Genomic DNA, 25,370 nt, shown 5'->3' with positions numbered 1-25,370 from the left:
CCTCAGCCGCGGCCGGCCGGGCGTCGTGGGCGGTGGCGGCCGTGGTGCTTGGCGGAGGAGGCGTCCGTGTGTGTGGCGCGGAGAAGATGGCCGGGCAGTGAGGGGGCGGCGCTTGCGCCTGGTGACCTCGGAGTGAGCGACTGAGGAGCGAGGGGCGCCGCCGCGGCCCGGCCGGGCCTGCTCCCCGCCCCCTCCCGCCGCCGCCGGCCCGCGCACTTCCTCCCCGGGCCTCCCCTCTCGGGCGGGGGCCTCCCCTAGCCGCTTCGCCACCTCAGGGAACAGCCGGGCTCTAACCGCCGGGGCGGAGAGTCAGGTTCAGTCCGGGCCCCGCGTCCGATATGGAGAGAGCGGCGGCGGTCTCCGCCAGCCGCAGCAGCAGCAGCGTTCGCCGCCGCCGCGGCTCGGTGCACTAGATCCAGGAAGCCGACGCCCCCGCTGCCGTCCTTGCCGTCGCCGCTGCCTCCGCGCCGGGCGCTGTGATGGAGTAAGGGCCCCGCAACCCGTGAGAAGCGTGCCCGCCCCTCGGACCGGGCCGGGGCCTGCCGCCGCGCCCGCCAGCTCGACCACAGGAGGTGCCTCCGCGTCCAGGGATGCAGCTCGAGCGCAGGCCGCCCGCCGAGCCGTGGGGCTAGACTGAGCGCCGCCTCCGCCGCGTTCTGCGCCCCGCGGCCGCCCGGGACGAACTCGAACGCTGGTTTCTCCCTCACTCTTCTTTTTTTTCCCTACTCGGTCTGCAAGTCTCAGGGACGGAGGAGGGGCGCCAGGGCCCCATGTGTGGGAGGATTGCTTCAGCTCCACAAACTTGTACGGATTTTGGTTACTACTTTGGTCAGTGGTTCTGCCCCGATTTCCTCCGAATTGTTACAAACTCGCCGTTGTTCCCTGGCTGCTTACAAAGTTGGATCCGGAATTTCTCTTCACCCGGGAGCCAACGGTGTCGAAGCGTCTGCAATGAACCCGGTGAATGCTACTGCTCTCTACATTTCCGCGAGCCGCCTAGTGCTCAACTACGACCCCGGAGACCCCAAGGCGTTTACAGAGATTAACAGGCTCTTGCCTTACTTCCGACAGTCCCTCTCGTGCTGCGTTTGCGGTGAGACGCTTTTTATTGTTCCCTTTTCAATGTTGGTTTAAAAAAAAAAAAAAAAAAAAACTCTGGGCGATGGTAACAGGAACGGTTTGACGGCCGGGTAGTTTGTATTAAGCTTTTGTTATTTGTGCGGTAGTGCAAGGTCTTTAGTTTTGAAACTCGCCAGAGGACTTTTGCCCGGCATTTGGGACAGAACCTTGTAAACCGCCCTGTACGGCGGCCTCAATGTTCAGAACTGTTTAATTCGCCTTAAGTCAGTTCTGTACCATTTCTGGTGGTGGGTTTCTGTTTTTCTTTTTTTTTTTTTTCCTGAAAGAGGGGAAATCATACATGCTGCTGCCTTAAAAATTTTTGGTTTTTTACGCTTTCGATAACAGAACTGACAAAACACCTACCTTAGTTAAACCTGGTTTAAACTTGTACATGTGGCGTGTTTGCATTTCTCCAAACGTGTTAGGTGTGGACGATGGTAAAGCGGGTGAACTCGGTGTGGAACTTTACCCCCAGGTTCTTCTAATGCTTTGACAGCTTGACAGTAAGCGATGATCCAGGGCAGACTGATGGTAATAAGTGCTGTTTAGCTGGTGGGGTTTTTACAGGATTATGTTTTCTTTGGCTATACTATATCGTGGCTTGGTAGAAAGTGATTTTAGGTGTTTTTGTTCAAGAAGTATTAGTTCGTGCTGGGCAGGATATTTTCCAAGTTATTTTTGAGAGATGAAGTTGTCTAACAGTGTTTCAAAAATGATAATAACTTGTGATTATTATCGAAGTGATTGAAACTTATTTTTCAATAACAGACCTAGACTGAAAACTTTAATATAAAGGAAAGGGCAACTGGCCAAACGAAAACAAAATAGTAATACTCCACATTCTTATTTCTCCAAAACTTCTGAGATTTTGTTGATCCACTTGTTTAGTCAGAATTTAGTGAAGGGAGAAATAGTATTCATCTGGGATTCAATATTTTGTGTATAGCTCTGGGGCAAAGCACTGAGGAGGGTGCAGAAAAGGTGGAGAGGGTGTTTTTTTGTTTGTTTTTTGCACGTCAGGTACTTAATATAATCTCATAGACATTTAAGTAACAGTGTTCGAATGTGATTAAGTGCTACGCTGACTGGTAATGGAGACTTAACCTTTATAGAGAAGCAGTTGCCGTGGGTAAATAAGTTAACTGCCCCCGGACCTGTTTCCTAACGTGTAAAATGAGAGCTTTGGGCTAGATTCACAGTTTCCTTTCTGCTCTTGTTTTACAAATAAAAGAATTTGCTTGATTTCAGCGTTCTATCCCACCTCATTCTCCCTCTCTTTTTTGTATGGAGTACTTTATTTTATGCCTTCACAGCTTTTGATAGTTCGTGGAATGAGGAGATGGGGCTGCTGTAACAACTTTTTACACAAACTTTTCTGGGAGTGGGGATTGCTACTGTGGTAATGTAGAGGGCATAAGCCAGCCCATCCTGGCCTGCTAGAACTGCAATAAAGAGTGATGTCATAATCCAGGTAACACTTGAATATCTGGTAGGTCTCCTTTTTACAAGATAGAGGGAACTTAGCTCTGTAAGAGGAAAATGGTAGTTTTGAAATAGTGTAGGTACTTGGTTCTTATCAGTAGCTTCAGGACAGTTGTGATCTAATTGAACATTTTCTAGAGTCTAACCTGGATTTTAAAAAATGTTATTAATGCTACATTAGAACCTTTTTTTAAAACCAGTTTGACAACTCAAAAAGAAAGTTTTCTGACATTGGGGCTTGGTAATAATTCCTTTTTCAAATGTCTCTTTCCCATCATTCTATGGGAGAGATTTGTGGGTTCCACTTTGCCTTTATAATTAAGTAGCTGGCATAAAATTTCAGCATTATAGGTGTAGGTTCAGTTTTTTCCCCCTTATCTCTTTGGATGTGGGGAAAAAAAAATCTGTTATTTGAATTCACATCCAGCATTTTTCATTTTTGTACCAGATACTATCCTAGACCCTTTCTTCTTAGCTGAAAAGTAGTTATTTCAATTAATAGGGCATGTGCACTCTTACTTAATAAGGATAAACAGATATGTAAAAACTAAGTTTAATTCTCTTGGTGCTTTAAATAGGAAGTTTGTTTCAGTAGGTCCTTTAGTGTCTGACCCAGTCCTACCTTTTCAGCTTTGTATTCAACTGCCCTCATATATAATTTCAGTCAGTTTAGTATTTTTGTCTTTTCAAATGTACGTACCTTATGACTTCCTCCTCTTTTCCCTACCTTTGCACTCTGAAGTTCCTTCTACCTGTATTTCTATTCTGTATGGTCTGACTCCCTCCTCAGTGAATTCTTTGTTCTAATCATAGGCACTTTTAACTCTTGTAGTGCAGTTTTTATATAAAATTATTCTATCTTAGGGTAAATACTAAGTTTTTGTACATTTTTGTGTTACTTCTGCCTCATTCTTTCCTATCCAGTGACTTGCATGTAGGTGTTTATGACAGACTCAGAGGAAGGAAAGTGAGGAGGTGGGGAGGTAAAAAAGATCTATGAACTTTGCATTTAAGTACAAATCCTAACTTTGCTACTTGCTGTCTAGGCACCTTATTTTAACTTTTCGCCTGAATTTCCTCTATGTACAGAAGGGGATAGTTATGCCTTCTTTAAGTTTTGTTTCTTCAAATCTGTGTTATATGTGTTTATTTTTAAGGAGGAAAAGCCTTTTGAACCCATGAGAACAAGTGTGTGGACTTCCTGTCTGGCTTAGTATCCTACTCTTGCAGAGAGGTAGAGAAAGGTAGGGGGAAGTAAGAGATTGAAATCAGTTCAAATATTGTGAGTGAGTGAAAGTTGCTCAATCGTGTCCTACTCTTTGCGACCCCATGTACAGTCCGTGGAATTCTCCAGGCCAGAATACTTGAGTGGGTAGCCTTTCCCTTCTCCAGGGAATCTTCCCAACCCAGGGATTGAACCCAAGGCCTCTGTCATTGCAGGCGGATTTTTTTTTTACCAGCTGAACCACAAGGGAAGCCCTTGTGAATATTGTGAAACCTTGAGTATTCACTGGAACTACAGGTTTTGTTATCATTGTTCTTTGAAATGTTAATAAGCTGATTATCACTGCTTGTTTTTCAGTAGCTTTGAATGTTTAAACTTTCTGAAGCTTCTGGTGAATGGCAATGTTTCATAGCAATGCTCCATAGCAATGCTCCAGAGAGTTATTGTTGTTTCTAGGCCACAGAAACAGTGACCAGACAGTATTACTGCAGGTACTAATTTTGTGTCAGTTTTTTCCCCTTGTTATAAATGTTGAGCTTTATTATTTTGTCATTTATCTTGAAGTATGTAGAATTTACTTTTGATGGTATGAGACTTCATAAATTCTAAGGATTTTAAGTTTTTTGTTAAGCTTTTAAGTCCTCAAATGGTGTAATAAGTTTGATATGTTAGAATCAAATACTGTTAGAACTGAAAGGACAATATAAGTGAGTGGAAGAGTATTACTCTGACATATTTGGAGTCCTGTAAATTAATCATCGTCACATCTCTACTCAGGGATGTGGATATTTCCCTGATGTTTTAAATTCTAGAAACGAAATGGTTTTGGCTTTTACTGAATAGTTGTGAAACTTTTGGATATCCAGTTTCTCATTTATAAAATAGAAAGGGGCTGGAGAATAGTACCACTGACTTAGGCTGACCAACTTTTTGTTTTGAATGTTATAGTCTTAAATCTACTGTTACTCACACTGCATTACAAGGTAGATGGTTCCCTGAGGGTGAGAATCTTGCTGGTCTTGGTCACCTCTGTAGCCCTGCACCTGACAGTTACTGGCTCAATGGGTATTGTTAAATGGATGAAATTACCGTTAAATAGAACAGGGTTCAAAGTAGGAAGGATGTGCTCTCAGAATAAAGTGTATGCCTTAAAATTAAATAGATTTAACTTTATGAAAGACAACTTTCATTTTCCTTATTTGTCTCATTTTGGCATTGTTTGTGGGACCACGTTGGGATTAGTGCAGTAGATTATCTCAAAAATCTCTTTCAGTTCTGGAATTCTGATTCTTGAAGCAGAAACACGTTGTCTTTTGACTGAGTAAACAATTTATAAATAGCAAGAATCTTCTAAAATGAAGTTTGAACATGTAGCCTGGAGTGACTTATTTTAAACTCTTTTAGACAATGGCTGAATTAAAAGCCATTTGTATAATGTAAGCATTACACTAATTTTTAAATTTTTAATTAATTTATTTGGCTGTGCAGAGTCTTAGTTGCAGTCCATGGGCTCTTCCATGTTTGTTGAGACAGGCGAGATCTTTGGTTGTGGCCTGTAGGATCTAGTTCCTGACCAGGGATTGAGCCTGGGCCTCCTGCATTGGGAGCACTGTTTGCCACTGGACTACCAGGGAAGTCCCTATACTAATGTTTTGTATTTATATTTGTTTCAAGTGTGAGTTCATTTGAGTTGTATTTTTTTTTGTACCTAAAATCACTGTAGTAAATTTTTAAAATTTTAAGCACATAATATAAATATAAAACTTAACCACCTTAATCTTTTAATTAAAAGTTAGTTTTTGGCTGTGTTGGATCTTTCTTGCTTCCCGTGACTTTATTTTTGGTGAGTAGGGGCTAGTCTTCATTGTGGTGTGTGGGCTTCTCATTGAGGTGTCTTCTCTTGTGGAGAATTGGCTATAGGTGAGTGGATTTCAGTAGTTGTGGCGTGTGGGCTTAGTTGCTCCAAGACATGTGGAATCTTCTCAGACTGAGGATCAAATTTGTGTCCTCTGCATTGGCAGGCGGTTTCTTAATGACTGGACCACCAGGGAAGACTATTAACAATTTTTAAATGTATAGTTCAGTAGTGTTGAATATGTTTACATTGTTGTGGAACAGGTTTCCACCACTTTTTTGGTCTTGCAAATCTATGCCTGACAAGCAGCCACCATTTTCTTTCTTTCCTCCAACCCCTTGTAACCACCGCTGTACTTTTCTGTCTTTCTGAATTTGACTGCTGTCACTGATTTCTCATATAAGTAGAATTATATAGTCTTATACTTGTCTTTTTTTTGACTGGTTTATTTCACTTAGCATAACATCTTCAGGGTTCAAGCATCAGGTTTCTTTCCAGCTTTTGGCCACAGCACATGTGGGATGGTAGTTCTCCCACCAGGGATCAGACCCACACCCTTTGTGTTGGAAGCACAGAATCTTTACTACTGGGCAGCCAGGGAAGTCCCAGGATTTCTTTGCCTTTTAAGGCTTAATAATAATTCTCTTGTATGTATAGCACATGCTTGCTTTATTCATTCATCCACTGTTGAATGTTTGAGTTGCTTCTACTTCTTGACTGTTGTGAATAGTATTAAGAACATGGTTGTGTAAATAACTCTTTGAGACACTGCTTTCAGTTCTTTTTGATGTATATATATCCAGAAGTAGGATTGCTGAATTGTGTGATATTTCTGGGTTTTTTTTTTTGAGGTACTCCATACTGTTTTCCAAAGTGGTTGTACAGTTTTACAGTTCTGCTGGCAAAACAGGGTTTCCAGTTAGTTTCTCCATGTCTTTGCCAACACTTGTATTTCCTGTTTTGTTGTTGATTTTTTTTTTTTTTAATGGTAGCCATCCTGATGGGTGTGAGATGATCTCTTATTGTGCTTTGTATTTCTCTGGAGGTTGGTGATTTTTTTATATACTTGCAATTGTATATCGTCTTTGGAGAATCACTGTTTTTTTAAATCTTGAAAATCTTTTATTTTGCTTATAAAGTCTTTATTAATTCGTTGTTATGTTCTCAGTGCTGGAATAAAAGATGAATTAAGACACATAGCCCCAACCACATGTTACTCAGTGATGTGGGGAAGACAGATAAGTAAACCAGCAATTATTGTGTGTTAGAGGCACTTATATCAAGTCTCAAGCATTATAATAGAATACTCATATGTTAACTTTTGTCACACATGTAAAAACCTCAGAAATTAATAGAGTGGTCCCCCCCACCTGCCTTGCCCCCAACTTGTTTTTGAATAGCTGTTTGGGTCAAAGTTTGGGCAACCCTGATTGGGGTTAAAGCAGAATCTGGTTTACCAGTTTTTTCTTGGAACTTAAGTTTGCCTCTGATCTGGGAAGAAATCTTTGCTCAGTCACCCATGTATCTCTTTGCAACTTTTTCGATTGTAATCCGCCAGGCTCTTTTCTCCATGGGATTTTTCAGGCAAGAATACTGAAGCAGGTTGCAATTTCCTCCTCAAAGGGATCTTCCCAACCCAGAGATCGAATCCATGTGTCCTGTACTGCAGATAGATTCTTGACCACTGAGCCATTGGGGAAGCCAAAGGAAGAAAATTATTTAGTATTATGTTTTGGCAGATACTCTTATTTTAGATATATTTAACTGTTGGGTTCTTTCCCTAAGAAAAATCTCCTTTTTACAGTTTACCATTTTAGTATTCTAAAATTATTTCTAAAATGTTAGTTCCTACTTGGTTATGTTTGGAAAGTAAAAGTCTCTCAGTTGTGTCCAACTCTTTGCAACCCTATGGACTATAACCTGCCAGGCTCCTCTGTCCATGGAATTCTCCAGGCAAGAATACTGGAGCGGGTTGCTGTTCTCGTCTCCAGGGGATCTTCCTGACCCAGGGATTGAACCCAGGTCTCCCACATTGCAGGTGGATTATGTTTATGGACAGTGAAATTGCCTTAGGGAAAGGATGCAATATGCATTTTTGTGGATGCTGAGTGAGAATAGCTTTGATCCACAGTCCTTTGTCATAAGATAAAACCTACGGAAAATGTAGTAACGGTTCAGGGCAGAAACAGTATGGTACTGTAAAATTAAGCAGCAGAAATTGTTTCAGTCTAGTAGGATCTAAGGTTTCCCAGGTGTCTCAGTGGTAAAGAATTCACCTGCCAAGCAGGAGATGCAGGTTTCATCCCTGGGTCAGGAAGATCCCCTGGAGAAAAGTGAAAGTGTTAGTTGCTCAGTTGTGTGTGACTCTTTGCGACCCAAGGACTGTAGCCTTGGGCTTCTCTGTCCATGGAATTCTCTAGCAAGTTATACTGGAGTGGGTAGCCATTCCCTTCTTCAGGGAAGATCCCTGGGTCAGGAAGATCAGCTGGAGAAGGAAATGGCAACCCACTTCATTATTCTTGCTTAGGAAATCCTCTGGACAAATGAGCCTGGGAGGGCTACAGTCCTTGGGGTCTCCAAGGGTCAGGGACTTGACTTGGTAACGAAACAGCAGCAGTAGCAGTGAGATCTAGGAAGTTTGGGTCTTGAGCTGGGCTAAGAGGAATGGTGAAAAGTGAACATTTTCAACAAGACTTATCTTGTTTAGGATGCAGAAAATCAAGTTTATTTCTAATGAGTCCTTGTAGGAGAGCCCATCTGTGACCCATAGTGGTAACTCAGGGGCCTTTTGTGGGAGGGAACCTTGATGTCAGGCTAAGGAATTTTGACATTTACCATATGACTTGTTCTTTTTCACAGTGTGTTCTATAGGTCACCAAGTCAAACCCACTGAAAGAGATTGTTAAAATACAGATTCCTTGAATTGAAATCTCTATGGGCAAGGCCTTATAATCTGCATTTTCTCCCTCCCTCCCAGTATGGGGAGCAGAATTTGGAAATCCCTAGTACCTTCGAGAAATATTTTTAAAGTAGGAGAGTGATGTGATCGAAACTTAATTTTAGAAAAGATGAGTTTGGGGATGGAATTTAGGATTGATATTGGAGTAAGGTGAAATTCAATTAGAAAGGATAATATGTATCCTTGTTATAGAGGCCTGAATAGTGATCAGAGTGAAGAGGCAACACTCTAAGATAATGCAAAGGGAAAATTTTGTCCTCTTTATGGTTATAACATTTTAATTCTTTGATATATACTATAGTATACTTTGTTTTTGGCTAGGCATATTTCACTGTGAATGGGCTAAATGAGATATTTCCTCCTGTTAAATTTATAAAAGTACTAAATTTTACAGATGAAACCTGGCTTGTCAGGTACTCGGGAGAGGTTTCAGTTAAGATAGGAATTAGTGGAGAAGGAAATGGCAACCCACTCCAGTACTCTTGCCTGGAGAATCCCTTGGACAGAGGATCCTGGTGGGCTACAGTCCATGGGGTTGCAGTCAGACACGACTGGGAGACTGACACACACAAAATCGAGGAGATACTTGATGGTGCAGTACACTTCATCTACTCTCCCATCTCCTGCAGGCAGCATCTGGGAGGCAAGATGGCTCCTCCCCACCCCCCCACCCCCAAATCCCTTCTGGAAGTCTTGGGGCCTCAGTGCCTGCCAAGAGCTGCTGCTGCTGCTAAGTTGTGTCAGTCGTGTCTGACTCTGTGCGACCCCATAGATGGCAGCCCACCAGGCTCCCCCGTCCCTGGGATTCTCCAGGCAAGAACACTGGAGTGGGTTACCATTTCCTTCTCCAATGCATGATACGACCCCATGAACTGCAGCCCACCAGGCTCCTCCGTCCATGGGATTTTCCAGGCAAGAGTACTGGAGTGGGGGTGCCATTACCTTCTGCCTTGGGCAAATAAAAGACTAAATTGGTTACTGGCCAAAAAAAAGGAATTAGGACCAAGTGGGCCTGGGGTGAATGAAGAGAAGGATGAAACAGTAATGATTTGATGATGCCTGGGAGTTGGGATTAGTGAGGAAATATTATTAGAAATGTGTTTAGAAAAGGCTAAAATTGAAACACTTTAATTTTGTGCCCTTTCCTGGAAACCTTGATTTTAAAATGACCTTATATGCTTTTTGGTATAGTAAAACAAACAATATAGCTTTTGACTCCTGGGGTTGTAGTTTTCATTCCCTCAAATTAATTTGAACATTCAGTCCTTTTTTTACACTCCTTGTTTTCATTACATTGATAGTATACCATCATTAATTGGTTAATGCTTTATTGTATTATCTTCTCGGAGTCCGCCTGGCTATTTTAATGTATGATTTGATTTGTTTTTGTGAGTTCTGATTAAATTTTATCTTTTATTTTAAAAGATAGTGTTTCAGAATCCTTATTCTAATTTGTATTTTTCTCTGTGTCCCTCACCTTTGAGTTTTCTTCTTATCCACTTAGTTTATGTTATTGTCTTTTCTCTTTTAAAGATTACTTTTTGTTGTTTCCGTGTCAGGAGATTAATTCAGATAATTTTTTCACTTTAATTACTGTATGCCTGGCCATTTTCATCTTTTCCCTGTTCTGACTCCATAATATTTTAGCAGAATCTTTCTTGTTCGTTGCCTTTCTGCTCAGAAACATCTGGCTTTGTCAAGCTATTTTAGTCTAGTTTTATAGCCTACATATTTTGCGTATGTTGACTTTAGTTTGTCTATTAATTAGCAGTTGCCCTTTAAAAAAATAATTATATTTCTGGCTGAGCTTGTTCTTCATTGTTGCAAGGGCTTTTTTCTAGTTGCAGCAAGCAGGGGCTACTCTTAATTGCAGTGCATGGGCTGCTCATATCCGTGGCTTCTCTTGGGTTGTAGAGTGTGAACTCAGTAGTTTTGGAATGTGGGCTTACCCCACTGTATGTGGGAACTTAGTTCCCCAGCCAGGGATTGAACCCATGTTCCCTGCTTTGGAAGGCAAATTCTTAACTAACCACTGGACCACCAGACAAGACCACCTTGAAGTTTAAATTTCTGTCTCCTTTTCTCTCAGGTGGCACAGTGGTAAAGAATCTGCCTGCCAATGCAGATGTGGGTTAAATCCTGGGTCAGGAAGATCCCTGTCATAGGAAATGCAACCCACTCCAGTATTCTTGCCTGAAAAGTTCCATGGACAGAGGAGTCTGACAGGCTACAGTCCATGGGGTTGCAAAGAGTCAGACATGACTGAGCTACAGAACACGGCATATACTCCTGTTGTGAAATTTGGGACTCTGTCCATATATAATATGGGATTATAAAATTAGAAGGGAGCATTCCAATTCAGGTATCCTTGTGATAGTAGGATAATAGTAGTTAATTAGTTGGTTGTCCAGCTTATGAGTCAGCTTTTTCAAGATATGACATAAGACATGACTGGCATATTCTTTCCACCAGAATGTCTGAGTGTCTCAGGGATCTTTTAATGATGTCATTGAGCTCGCCAGTTCAATTTTTACATAGATTTTACGTGGAAGGTTATTCTTCCTAATGAGAATTTATAAAGCTTTAGACAGGAAGATAAATTGTAAAGCCATTTTCTTCACATCAAATAATCCTTTCTGTAATAATATTGAAAATTCATCCAAGCCTTTTCCTGGATACCTCTGGGGTAGGGAGCTAAATTTTACTCTGCAAAATAGCCCTATCTGTTTTGAACCATAGAATTCTAATGTTGGGATCTTGAATTATTTTGTGAAACCGTATCTGGATAAGAATCAGTGTTGCTTTATCTTGTTTGGCATTTGGGATAGTTATTGGTTCACGATGTTTATGGTCAATTAAAGCATTTCATAAGTGGGTTGATGGTGTTGTTTAGATCTTCTCTGTCATTACTGATTTTCTGTTTTGTAAATTTTTGAGAGATATTGTTATCTCTAGCTGTGATTATGGATTTAGCAGTTTCTCTTTGGAGTTTCTGTCAGTTCTTGCTTTGTGTATTATGAAGTTCTGTTTTTAGGTACATAAAATAATTCTGAACATATAGAATATAGATAAGATATATAATGTAACAGTTATAGAATATAGTTGATCAATATCAAGTTGATTTTTAATATTCTGGTCTAATCCTGTCATCTGTCATTTCTAGTTATGTTGCTGTTTGGTTTTTCTACTCTGCATGGGTTATATATTTTTCTGCCTTTTTTGCATACCTAGTTAATTTAAAAAAAAATGTATTTTTGGCCATGCCGTGGATGCAGAATGTGGGATCTTAGTTCCTCTATAAGAGATTGAACCTTGTGCCCCTTTCGATGGAAGTGTGGATGGAATCTTTACAGGACTACCAGGCAAGTCTGTACCTGGTTAATTTTGATTGGATGCTAGATACTGTGAATTGTACCTTGTAGGTAAAATTTTACCTTGTGGGTGGGTGTTTTTCTCCTATTCTTGAGCTTTGTTCTTGAGAATGAGGTTAAGTTACTTGGCAGATAGTTTGACCTTTGATCCTTTTGAAGCTTGTTTTTTGTTTTTTTTTTTAAATTAAGGGATAACCAAAGCAGCCTTTGGGGCTGATTTTCTGCACTACTGAGGCAAGAACCTTTTAACTACTCTGATGTCTCATGAATTATGTGGTTTCTAACACTAGGTGGTGGAAATAAAAATTGTTCTGCTGCTTTGGAGTTACAGGTATTGTTCTTTTTGCTTCTTTCTGGAGGTTTTCTCTCCATCCTGGGGTGATTTCCTCATACACATGTGCTAATCATTTTTTACTCAGCTGAAGATTTGAAAAGGGCCATGTATGAGTCTGCATTCTTTCACTGTTCAGCGCTCTCATCTCTGGTGTGCTCTGCCCTGAGACGTTTAGCTGCCTTAGCACCCAGTTCTGTCTTCTCAGCCCAGGGAGACCCCTGGGCCTTGTTTTGGTTCTCTCTCCTTGTGCTGTGGCCTGAACATTATTTCCAGACAGTAAGCTGGGATGGCTTAAGTTGTTTGTTACTCCATCCAGGGATCTGTGGAATCCATTGGACAATATATGTGGAAGCCATTGTTTTGTCCAGTTTCTGTTTCAATTAGGAGAGTAAGTCTGATTATTCCAATTTGTCTGGAAGCAGAATCAGATTATATTTTGAACCTATGTTGTCCCATACAGTAGCCATTATGTGCTGTGACAATTCTAAATACAGTTCTTTAGTTATACTTAGCTATATCTTAGGTGCTTGGTAGCCACATGTAGGTAACAACTACCTTATTGCATACGTAAAATATTTCCATCATTATGCATAAAACAGTTCTACTGGGACTTCCTTGGTGGTCCAGTGGTTAAGACACTGCACTTCCACTGCAGGGAGCACAGGTTCAGTCTCTGGTTGGGGAACTATGCTGCATACTGTTGGTGGCCGAGAAATAGAAGGAAAGAAAATAACCTTAAAATAATAAAAAAGTTCTACTGGACAGTGCTAACACAACTAAAGAAATTAGGTTTATTCCTGAAAGCTGTGGGAGCATTGAAAGAAAAATGTTTTCATCCCAAGTTTTGATTTTTAAAACATTGAGTCCTTAAAACATTATGAACAGATCACTAGAGCTCACCACTGTAGATTTAAAAAACAACTTTCCCAAATCAGTGTTAGTGAATTGGGTTCAAGCAGGTGTTTCACAGTATTCATATAGTAAAGTGAAGTGAAGTGAAAGTTGCTCAGTTGTGTCCGACTCTTTGCAATCCCTTGGACTATATAGTCCATGGAATTCTCCAGGCCAAAATGCTGGAGTGGCTAGCCAGTCCCTTCTCCAGGGGATCTTCCCAACCCAGGGATTGAACCTAGGTCTCCTGATTGGCAGGCTGATTCTTTACCACTGAGCCACCTGGGAAGACCTCATGTAGTAAAAGGTTTCCATTATTTAAGAAAAGGGAAAATAACTATTTTTCTTCCTTTAAAACGAGGCAATTTGAGATGTCAAATGACTACTGGACCAAATTGTGTGCCATACTAGTGAATGATTTTTCCAAATCCTTCTGTTGTGAGGGTTTTAAATTGTTCTGTTACTTCAGTTTAGTTGCTCGGTCGTGTCTGACTCTGCGACCCCATAGACTGCAGCACGTCAGGCCTCCCTGTCCATCACTATCTCCTGGAGTTTACTCAAACTCATGTCCATTCAGTCGGTGATGCCATCCAGCCATCTCATCCTCTGTATCGCCTTCTCCTGTCTTCAGTCTTTCCCAGCATCAGAGTCTTTTCCAGTGAGTCAGTTCTTTGCATGAGGTGGCCAAAGTATTGGGGAGTTTCAGCTTTAGCGTCAGTCTTTCCAATGAATATTCAGGACTGATTTCCTTTAGGATGGACTGGTTGGATCTCCTTGCTGTCCAAGGGACTCTCAAGCGTCTTCTCCAACATCACGGTTCAAAAGCATCAATTCTTTGGTGCTCAGCTTTCTTTTTAGTCCAGCTGTTACATCCATACATGACTACTGGAAAAACCATAGCCTTGACTCGATGGGCCTTTGTTGGCAAAGTAATGTCTCTGCTTTTTAATATGCTGTTTAGGTTGGTCATTATTTTTCTTCCCAGGAGCAAGCATCTTTTAATTTCATGGCTGCAGTCAGTATCTGCAGTGATTTTGGAGCCCAAGAAAATAAAGTCTGTCACTGTTTTCACTGTTTCCCCGTCTGTTTGCCATGAAGGGATGGGACCAGATGCCATGATCTTAGTTTTCTGACTGTTGAGTTTTAAGCCAACTTTTTCACTCTCCTCTTTAACTTTCATCAAGAGGCTCTTTAGTTCTTTGCTTTCTGTCATAAGGGTGGTGTCGTCTCCCTATCTGAGGTTATTGATATTTCTCCCAGCAATCTTGATTCCAGCTTGTGCTTCATCCAGCCCAGCATTTCTCATATTCTGCATATAAGTTAAATAAGTAGGGTGACAATATACAGCTTTGGCACACTCTTTTTCCCTGTTTGGAACCAGTCTGTTCCATGTCCAGTTCTCACTTTTGCTTCCTGACCTGCATACAGGTTTCTCAAGAGGCAGGTCAGGTGGTCTGGTATTCCCATCTCTAAGAATTTTCCAGAGTTTGTTGTGCTCCACACCATCAAAGGCTTTGGCATCGTCAATAAAGCAGAAGTAGATATTTTTCTGGAACTTTTCTTGCTTTTTCGATGATCCAGTGGATGTTGGATATTCTACTACTTATCATGTGTTAATGTCTTATTTATTCTTAGTAATATTGTTTTTGGCCACCTCATGCGAAGAGTTGACTCATTGGAAAAGACTCTGATGCTGGGAGGGATTGAGGGCAGGAGGACAAGGGGACGACCGAGGATGAGATGGCTGGAGGGCATCACGGACTCGATGGACGTGAATCTGAGTGGACTCCGGGAGATGGTGATGGACAGAGAGGCCTGGTGTGCTGCGATTCATGGGGTCACAAAGAGTCGGACAGGACTGAGCGACTGAACTGAACTGAATATTGTTTTAGTTTTTTTAGTTCTTTGTATATCCACTCAATGGACCATTGGTTAGGGACAAGAAACATTAAGAAAATTTGTTGCTACTGAAATCTTAGGTAACAAGGAACACAAAAACACTGATGATTTTAAGTATCTGGCTCATGATTATTATTGCCCCTTTCTGTAAATTGTCTGTGTTCTGTTAATATCCTGTATATTAACAGAGTAGAGGTAATTATCCAAAAAGAAATATTAGCAAGAAAAAATAGTGATATATACGTGTATATATTCTCAGTCGCTTCAGTTGTGTCCGACTCTTTGCACCCCCAGGGACTGTAGCCTGCCAGGCTCCTCTGTCCATGGGATTCTCCAGGCGAGAATACTGGAGTGGGTTGCCATTTCCTACTCCAGGATATATATATATTTGGCCTTTTATTTTTAGAGAATAAAGACTATGCTTGCTGTGTTACTTGAAGTGTTTGTAAATACCAAACACTTTATCATTTAGTAACAGAACACAAAAATTTTTCTAGTGAAAGATGAATTCCAAATACCAAGTCACATTTACAGTTTTGTCCTTGCATAATGTGTTAAATTTTAGCCTATTTTTTTTTTTTAACATTTGTGAGTCTACAAACAAGTCATTTAAAAATAGATATTGGGGGGATGTCCCTGGCAGTCCAGTGATTAGGACGCTGTGCTTCTATTGAGCTTCCACTGCAGGGTGCAGGTTGGGGAACTAAGAACCCACATGTTGTGTGGTATGGGCCAAAAATAAAACAAGATACATTGCCAAAATGCATTTTCTTACATAATTTAAATAAAGCAAGATGTAGTCCTTGTTAATGGGAAGTCAAAATTTGTATGTTTTATTAAAATGAACTCATAGTATAATCTTTGATAATACTCTGATTTTAAAATTTTCTTTTTTGAAACCATTTAATCACATTTCTTAACTGATGAGAAAATTGTCCAGGTTGAAAGATGGCATCAAGGCAAAAAAGGTAAAGTATCTTTAATCCTGGTTGTGGATCAGAATTTGTTAGGAAGCTTATTCAAAATACATATTCCTGGGCAGTCTTGGAGTCAATCTGGAGAAGGCCATCTACATAATTCCAATACTAATCTCTGAATAAGAGTACTGCTGTCTTTGAATTCTCCTTATGTGAGGTTTTATAGGTATACTTTAAAAAATATGTTTGTGCCAATAAATTTAAGTAATGCCAAATTAAGCAAGGGCTTCCCTGGTGGCTCAGTGGTAAAGAATCCACCTGCCAGTGCAGGAGACGCAGAAGATGTGGGTTTGATTCTTGGGTTGGAAAGATCCATTTCTTAGAGAAGGAAATGGCAACCCACTCCAGTATTCTTGTCAGGGAAATCCCATGGTTTTCCAAGAGGAGCTTGGCAGGCTACAGTCCATGGGGTCATAAAGAATTGGATGTGACTAAACAACAATATTAAGTGAGCCAGATTCTTGACAGTTTTCAGTTTTAAGACACTACTGTAGATTTTGGGATACCTTTCCAGGAGGGTATTAAAGCAAACCTATTACTGCATTCTGGTATAATGAAACACCAGTTTGGGAAATTTGGATCTAGCTTTATATTGATTTATTCAGTTAATGTTTGGTTGTAGCTGCTTGAATCAGTTGTGCCTGACTAGCCTGCTTTATCTTACTGCTAGTAATTTAATGAGAGATCATCATGGCTTTGCTAAACTATGAAAATAACAATATTACAGAAGTGCTCTATAACCACAAAACACTCTATAAAAGTCTCCCCTACATAATTATAAGATAAATGGTGTCTGGCATTCTTTTAATTTCTTCCTAGAATGTGAAATGAGGTATGACTTGAGTTTATGACTATGCTGTGGTTTATATATCATCCATTTAATAATTTATGGTGTTTGGTCTTTTAGTTTATAATGGTAGTTGACTGGGGAAGCCTACTTGGCTTGTATCAACTACTAACATCACCAAGAGTATCAGGAAATATTTTTCATAGTTTTACATTGACTAAAGACATAAAAGTTAAAGAAGCTCTAAAGTTTAATTATTCAGATGTTCAGTAAACAGATTGGCTTGAGTAGCATTCATACTTTTAAAATTGCAGTATTTAACAGTTGATCTGCATTTTTCATTACTCAGCAGACTAGTTGTAATCCTTTTTTCCAAAACTGGAAACAGATTTTGTGTCTTTTTTTTTTTAACCACCCTCCCCCCACTGCCACTCCCCTGGTGTACATGCTTAGTTGTCACTGGTCTGTCAGTAAAGTAGTGCTTAGTTATTTAAAGTGATGTAATGAACTTTAATTACTTGATCAAGCAGTCAAAATACATCTGTCTGTGTCACCATTTTTAGTGATTGATGTCTATCTATCATCATACTCCCTGATTTTAAGATGCACCTTTTCTATCATACTGTGAAATTATGGATATTTGTGCTAGATATTTTAAAGAAAAGTTTACAGGTCTGTAAAATCTACATGATCAGGGGCTAATGGTGGTTTGGGACATAGCTACTTGAATGTTTAATTAATCAACTAATAATTTCCTTGAAATTTTAATTTGTTTGGATTTGTTGACTTTTTGAGGCAAGTATTTGCTTTTTTTCTTAATTTGCTTTTTGCTGCTGCTGCTGCTAAGTCGCTTCAGTCGTGTTCAACTCTGTGCGACCCCATAGACAGTGGCCCACCAGTCTCCTCTGTCCCTGGGATTCTCCAGGCAAGAACATTGGAGTGGGTTGCCATTTCCTTCTCCAATGCATGAAAGTGAAAAGTGAAAGGGAAGTCACTCAGTCATGTCTGACTCTTAGCGACCCCATGGACTACATACAGCCTACCAGACTCCTCCGTCCATGGGATTTTCCAGGCAAGAGTACTGGAATGGGGTGTCATTGCCTTCTCTGAATCTGCTTTTTAGTCAAAGAGAAATGAATGAGATTAGAGAACCCTGTTAAGACAGCTCCATTTTTGTCTTGATTAAGCAGCGCTTAAAACATGTTCCTTTAAGTTTTGCATAAATTTATTTTAGTAATTTGCTTTTCAGTTTACTACTAAAATAAATTTATGGAAAACTTTAAAGGAACATGTTTTAAGCGCTGCTTAATCAAAAATTTAAAGAAGGAAAACAGACCTGGATAAGCAAGCTCTGCCAAGACGAAAATGAAGCTGTCTTAAGAGGGTTCTCTAATCTCATTCATTTCTCTTTGATTTGTGCTTATTATTCTTCATAGTAGCACTCATGAATTTTGCCTAATGAAAAGATTTGTAAGAGGTTTAGACTTCAACATATGTTTGAAAAAGTTATATTGGGCACAGGTTTTATAAGACTAGTAACAAGTTTTAAAAACAACAGTTTAAATTGTCTAAAAATTAATTCATCTGTGCCCATTTATTTGCTAAGTGATATATAGGATCTTTTTATGGTATTGTAATTTTTGTTCTTAGTTGAATCCAGATTATTATTCCCATGTGTTATGTATCTAGGAGATCTTTTCAAAACATACTTTACGTCTTTAATTTTGGGGTGTAATTTTGGTGCTGTAATTCAGTGATGTAGAAAGATCCAAGTATTCTTTATTAAATGCACAGTGCTTGGCACAGAGCTGGGCCTTAGAAGTTACTATTTAAGTGATTAAGGAAAGAGGAATTTTTTTTTAATTGAAGATAGCCTAAACAATTAATTCTTCATTGGAAGAGGTGAAGAATGGGGATACTTAGATCAGTAGGTTGAATTATGCAAAGATTATTGACCTTTGATTGATTATGCAAAGGTTATTGACATCAGTAGGAGAAGTATATTTTCCCAGTCTTTTTTTTTTTTTTTTTCTCTTCAGCTGAGACAGTAAAAGAGATGATTTATTTTCTAAAAGTTACATCTAGCCACAACTGAGTACAGAACTAGTCCAGAATGTCTCAGGTCCGGGGCAAAGGACCCAAAGGGACTGCTTTGTTACAAGCAAGGTGGGTCTCTGAAAGATGCTCTAGGCGATTAGAATGGCCATAGTGTTCCAGATACATTGAGACAAGTTCTAGATAGTAGGCATGCAGTCCAACAGTTTATATGAGTGTCCTTGGCCCATTGTTTCCCTTGTTTTTTGCTTCTGTGGGTGTACAAGTTCAATTGGCCTCTGCCTCATCTTTCTTTTGCGCTTTAGCCTGCACATTTCTTCTTCCTCCACTTAACTTGCATGGTGTGGAGGTTTCTCAGGATGATGCTAAGACTGAGAACTCTCCGAGTCTTTATATGTGCCTTGATACTGCTGTTGGAGATTGAATCTAGGCTGAATGGATGTAAATCAAAAGTCAGCATAGTTATTCTCACACCACAGGAAGAATAGGGTGTTTGTCTATACTGGGGTCCATTAGCATCAATTCAATGCTACTATAAAGCTTTACTTTTATAGATGAATTATAATACTTAAGAAAGTGACATTGCTTATAAAACCCAGCTCATCCTAATCATAAGAGTTTAATATGTACATATTTACTTATTTTATATACTTAGTGTTATGTACATAGAACATTTAATATATATACACATAGTCTTTAGTTAAGATTTCTCATGCTGTAAATTCATAGACTGATGTGTAGTCTGGGGTTTTTGTGTTGGGCTGTCCTCACAGAGGAGATAATACAATGCTTTATATTATCATGTATGCTCACTTAAAACATTTAAGATTAACTTTAAAAATAGAGCTTGGTGTATAAGAGAATCCAGGCAGGACTCTTGTAGCTCCAGTTTCTATGCAGTAAAGATTTCCTCACCCTCACAAAACTATTATTGGTCATCCATTCTCCTCTTTGTTTCACTCTTCCTGCCTCATTCACTGTTCTTACTGCCAGTACCCGTTCCTGTCTTGTATCTCATTCCCTCAAAAGGTTTTATATCTTGTGGTCGTTGATTCTGCTATGGCCCAATTTCAGTAATTACTCTTTTTGATAAGTGAAAACAAAAATTGTCTCGGTGGATGCCATGGATTTAATAGCAGGTGTATGGATGCTACCTGTTAAGTAGAAAGAATACTAAGATTGGGAATCAATAGACTAAGCTTCTATTTCTCTTTGCTAGTAACTAGCTATGTAATTGTATAGAAGTCCATCTTGGTTAAAATGAGACTGTGGAACAAGTTGATTTCCAAGGTCATTCCCAACTCTAATGTGCTTTTTATGATTCATTCATTGAACATTTATTAGGTGCTGGCTTATGTGCCAACACTGGCTTAAAGATACAGAGATAAATAAGTTTCTGGCCTTGAGTAAGTGAGACCTAGTGAATGGTGACAGTATAATGTGATAAGTGCTATAATAGGATGTGCAAACTCCTTTTTAAACAAACTGAGGGGCAGCAATTAAGGAAAGATTCCTCTTGGAGGTCATAATCGAGTTACTTCTTAAAGGAATGAAGAAAGTCTTTATAGGAAGAGCAAATCACAGAGGAATGAGTAAGCAAGCATTGCTTGTTTTGAAATGGCCAGGTGAGAATAGAGTATGGAGTTTGTGGAGAAAGCTTACTGGTACAAAATTTTTTGGAAAAAGGTGAGTAGGGGCTAGATTCTGAAAGGCCATATGTCATTCCAAAGACTTTGGGTTTTAAAGGTTGCTTGAAGGTGTTTTTAGTTGTTCCTTTGTAAAGTATTTTGTAAAGAAGAAAGATCATCAGATTTGTGTTTTAGAAACATCACTTGCTGGTAGTATGAAAAATGGACTGATGGAAGTGGGTGAAGTTAAGTCAGGAAGATATGCTATAGAGAACCCTTGCAGTATTCAGGATGAGAAATGATGAAGGTCCAACTAAGGCAGTATATTGTTTGGAGTGGGTGTGGGTAGGATGGGCAGTGGGGAGAGAGGGAGAATATTTAAATATGTAAAGCTGGTAAGTTTGAAATCATGAAAAAATTGGGGCAAGTGAAAATATGCAAGCTTTCATTGAGTTTTATTTTGAAACTTTTATAGAAAATTTCATTATACAAAATAGAACTGTTAATATCTCTATCCTTTCAACAGTGGTATTCAAATGTAAAACTTCTGATACACTATAGATCTTGCCGTAGAATTTTAGCATCATTGGAGGATCAATTTTGGAGTTAGATCTTAGATATTTAGTCACTTTATAACTTTAAGAAATGGGCTAGTCATTTTTAAAGGCAGAAGTCATAAATTTTTTTTTAAACTCAAAATTCATCAGATTGGGACAGCTAAAATTACTAATTGTAGTGGTTGTCATGTATACACTACCCAAATCCCCACTTTAGGACTGAAGGATTTCATTTTCTTAGTTACTGGGAGTGTTACTGGAGTGGTCAGACCTCCCTGGGAATTGCTACTGGCTGAAGAGAGACACTCACCCGCACTCACCTTCCCTTTCTTGGAGTATCTTGCATCCAAAGACAGTATCTTGCCAGGACATCCTCGAAGAGCCATCTCAGCTTGAGAGCTGTGGGGTTGGTCTGAGGCCTTTGCTGTGATAGATCCTGCCCTAATTTGTTCTTCTGCCCCTTCCTTCCTTGCCTGATAAAGTTTCCATACTCTAATGTCTCACCCAAGAGTTTGAGTGTCTAGGAACTTGATTTCCAACACTTGATGAACTTTAAAAACTTTTGATTTGTAACAGATTTGTCAGCTTTGAAGGATTTAACATCTGTCGGTTTTTCATGTTTGTGAGAAATATTGAGGTAAATGTTGTCACATAATAATGTAATGAAAGGATGGAAAAAAATTATTAATTTGTGTGTGTGTGTGTGTTAGTTGCTCAGTTGTGTCCAACTCTTTGTGACCCTGTGGACTATAGCCTGCCAGGCTCCTCTGTTTGTAGAATTCTCCAGGCAAGAATACTGGAGTGGGCTGCCGTTCCCTTTCCAGAGGATCTTCCCGACCCAGGGATTGAACATGGCATTGCAGGCAGATACTTTACCATCTGAGCCACCAGAAAAAAAAAATTCATTATTAGAACATGTTTTGGGATGGAACAAAAAGGAAAGTAACTTTTATAGTATGGTACACTTTTACCAATGGTATTCTGAAGTAAATTAATTACCACTGGCTTTGTTCAAACTTGGTATCACTTATGAATTTAGAAGAGTTTGCCAAGACTAATCATACCTTGCTTGCTTATACTAAGGAGTTGTGCCTGTTCCTTGTACAGAGAAAGGGGCAAGCTGATTTGAGACCTAGATGTATAGTTTGCTATATTTATTTTGGTGCTGTGGGCCTTTTTCTCAAACTTAGCCTGATTTGTTACTCTTGATGCTGGCAGTGATTCTTGGTAGAGGTAGGGCATGGCAACAGATCTTAGCTTTGGTATATTAATATTGCAAAAGTAGTGATTTGAATGATCTATGTTGAATCTGTTTAATAAAAGGAACATTTTATGACTACTCCCAAAGCCATAAATATGTTTACTGAGAAAATACTACTTCTGAAATTTTTTTTTAATGCCAGAATTAAAGCCCTCTTCTAGGTTTTTAAAATGTTTTCCCTTAAGTTAAACCTAAATTTGGTTTACATTTTATTACATTTATTTAAATAATTAATTTTGTTAGATGTGGTAATAACATTCTGATTACTTAAGGAAATGTACTTTGTAGTGATTTTTATACTGTTATATAGAGATGAGACTTGCTGAAATTTGCTTTGAAATACTTAAAGATTGAAGGATGTAGATGAACCAAATGTGGTATAATCTAGATAATTATTGAATCTGTATGATAGGTATTTGAAGGCTAATTTTATTACTCTCTGCCTTTGAAACTACTATAATAAAGAGTTTCACAAATTTAAAAGCATTAAAAAATTCTGGTATTGAATATCTTAGTAAATTACCTGCCAATAGTTATGTATTCTCAGAAATACCCAGAAGGACTATTAGGGTAATCTAAAACTAAATCTTAAGTCTCAGATTGCAGGTATCTTACTTGGGGATGGGAAAAGTTAAGGAGAGGGAGAGTAAAAAAGGAATTAGTTACTTTCATTACCGTGAGGAGTAAAAATGAAATTTAATCTTTATCATTTTTAGGGTCAATGTAGCATCATTTAGTATTAGGGCACATCATTTAGTTACAGGACAACTTGCATTATGTAAAGGAAGGTAATTCCTTTGATATATTGCTGATTAAGAATTGAAGTCAGTGCAGTGAGAAAACCTTTTGTCATGAACAATCAATTGTTAAGGTCTGAAGATGTGTATTTTTGAGCAAGTCTTTTTGTGCACGAGTATGAAACTGGATGTAAGTTAAGCAAGTTAAACCTCTTCCCAAATACTTCCCAGTTTTTATGGTACGGTCTACCAGTAAGTGACACACTTCCTCTTAATGCAAATTGCCCCTCCATTTTACTTTCTAGGGCAAGATGTATTTTTACCATTTAAAAAGTGTTATTTGATATTTCTTAATTTTGCAGGGAGGAGTTTCCTTAGGGACATATAGTAAGTATATGGTTAACATTTGGTTCTAGGAAGCTCTTGAATTTTTTCTTCCTTCCTTGTAACATTGGAGCTGCCTTCCTCCTGAAGTGTAAAGAGAACCCTCTGGGAAGCTTTTGAGTATTAGGATACTTAACTGAGTGCATGAAACAAGTTTGCCAATAGGCTTCTTCAATAGTAGATGAAAATTTCAGATATCTTCGTTGAGGAATGGTTGGGCAATCCAATAGGTAATACGTGTCTACATGCCGGAAGTTCTTAAGAACTCAGTGGTGGTAGAATTATGAATTAATAAATGATAGTTTTTGTGTTTTCTAGCCCATTTTCAGTTCTCAGGATTAGGCATAGTCTAAAACCTCATCAAAGAACACAAACGATGTGTAGAGGGTAAGTCCTTTAAAGGTGCTGGGTAGCTCATGATTAACATGACTGGTGAAAAGAAAATCAGTGATGGAATGAGGGCAAGAGATAATCCTTACTTTTCACTTAGCTTGTACAATTTGCAAATCATTGTTGAGTTGCTAAGTTGTGTCCGACTCTTGTGACCTCATAGACTGTAGCCTACAGGCTTCTCTGTCCATGGGATTTTTCAGGCAGGAATACTGAAGTGGGTTCCCATTTCCTTTTCCAGGGGATCATTCCAACCCAGGGATCGAACCTGCATCTCCTGCATTAGCAGGTGGATTCTTTACCTCTGACCCACCAGGGGAGCCCTTAAAATGATACTCAAATTATGTCATTCTTACATTAGTTATATTATTCCTATAAAGTGAAACTTCTCATCTATGGTTTGGTTATTTAGTGGTTTAGCTCATATATAGATAAGTCAGAATAAACACTTGCTTCTTGCTCTTTGTTGTTGCTCTTGTTTAGCCCCCTTCTCTAGGAGATCTTCCCGACTCAGGGATCGAACCTGAGTCTCCTGTATTGCAGGCGGATTCTTGTACTGCGGAGCCGCTGGGGAAGCTTTTTCTCTTTATTTACCAGTTTCCAAACTTAATGAGCAGGTTCACTAGCATCCTGAAACTGATTTTCTCCCTTTAAAAAAAAATGAACTCTAGAGATGTGAACTTTTTTAGGTGTGCTTTTATATTCCATTGCATTTATGCATGCTCAGATTTTCTCATCTTTGGTCACTGGAAGTCTCTTCAGGTTTGCTCCTGAGTCTCTTTAAACATTATCCTGATCTTTGATAGTTTTCTTGTGAAATTCCTAGCATAAGGTAATCAAAATTTACCTCTTCTAATTTATGTCACATATTTAGAATCCAGCATTTGCCCTGATCCCTTTGAACAGAAAGTTGTTTTTCAGCATTATTAACTGAGTTCATTGCTGCTATGGTTGGTTCCTGTTTCCATGCCTTTTCAGTGTATAGTGCTAGGAAATATGTATGTCTGAGATAAAAACTTAAGTTCATATTGATCCAGTTGAAATTCAGGACTACCGAGTTTTTAATTTTAACTTTCATATCTTATGACATTTTCCTCCTTCTTACTAAAAAAATCAGGATTTTCAAGGACATCAACATTTACTTTATCCCACAATTAGACACTATCATTTTATGGTAACTATCAACACTACCAGCAACAGATATAATTTCTGAAAACAAAACAAGGATATAAGGATTAAAGTTTAATATTTGAAATAGTTAACTGAAATGGTTATACCATCAATTTGATAAATTACAGTTACTTGTTTTGCTTTTGATATATAGGAGTTTCCTTTAAATTTATATAATTATGTAAAATATTTACATGATTTGCAAGTTAAAAGTTACAAAACAGTTTAAACCCAGAATGCTGCTGCTGCTAAGTCACTTCAGCAGGCTCCCCCGTAGACTAGTGCT

The 25,370-nt window shown here is 39.1% G+C and overlaps 1 protein-coding gene across 1 annotated transcript in view; it reads left to right on the top strand.

Moving 5' to 3' along the window:
* Positions 1-297: 297 nt before the first annotated feature.
* The window catches only part of MSL2 (MSL complex subunit 2), a 32,098-nt gene continuing 7,025 nt past the window's right edge, over positions 298-25,370 (top strand). Inside the window, exon 1 of the mRNA XM_040233138.1 lies at positions 298-1,093. Within this exon, the coding sequence (XP_040089072.1) occupies positions 952-1,093 (142 nt within the window). The 5' untranslated portion in view covers positions 298-951. The remainder of the gene's footprint in view (positions 1,094-25,370) is intronic.

Source organism: Oryx dammah, unplaced genomic scaffold (assembly GCF_014754425.2).
Source record: "Oryx dammah isolate SB20612 unplaced genomic scaffold, SCBI_Odam_1.1 HiC_scaffold_2, whole genome shotgun sequence".
In the NCBI taxonomy this organism is placed as follows: Eukaryota; Metazoa; Chordata; class Mammalia; order Artiodactyla; family Bovidae; genus Oryx; species Oryx dammah.
The sequence above is the reverse complement of the archived record's forward strand: the minus strand, read 5'-3'. Positions and strand labels throughout refer to the sequence as shown.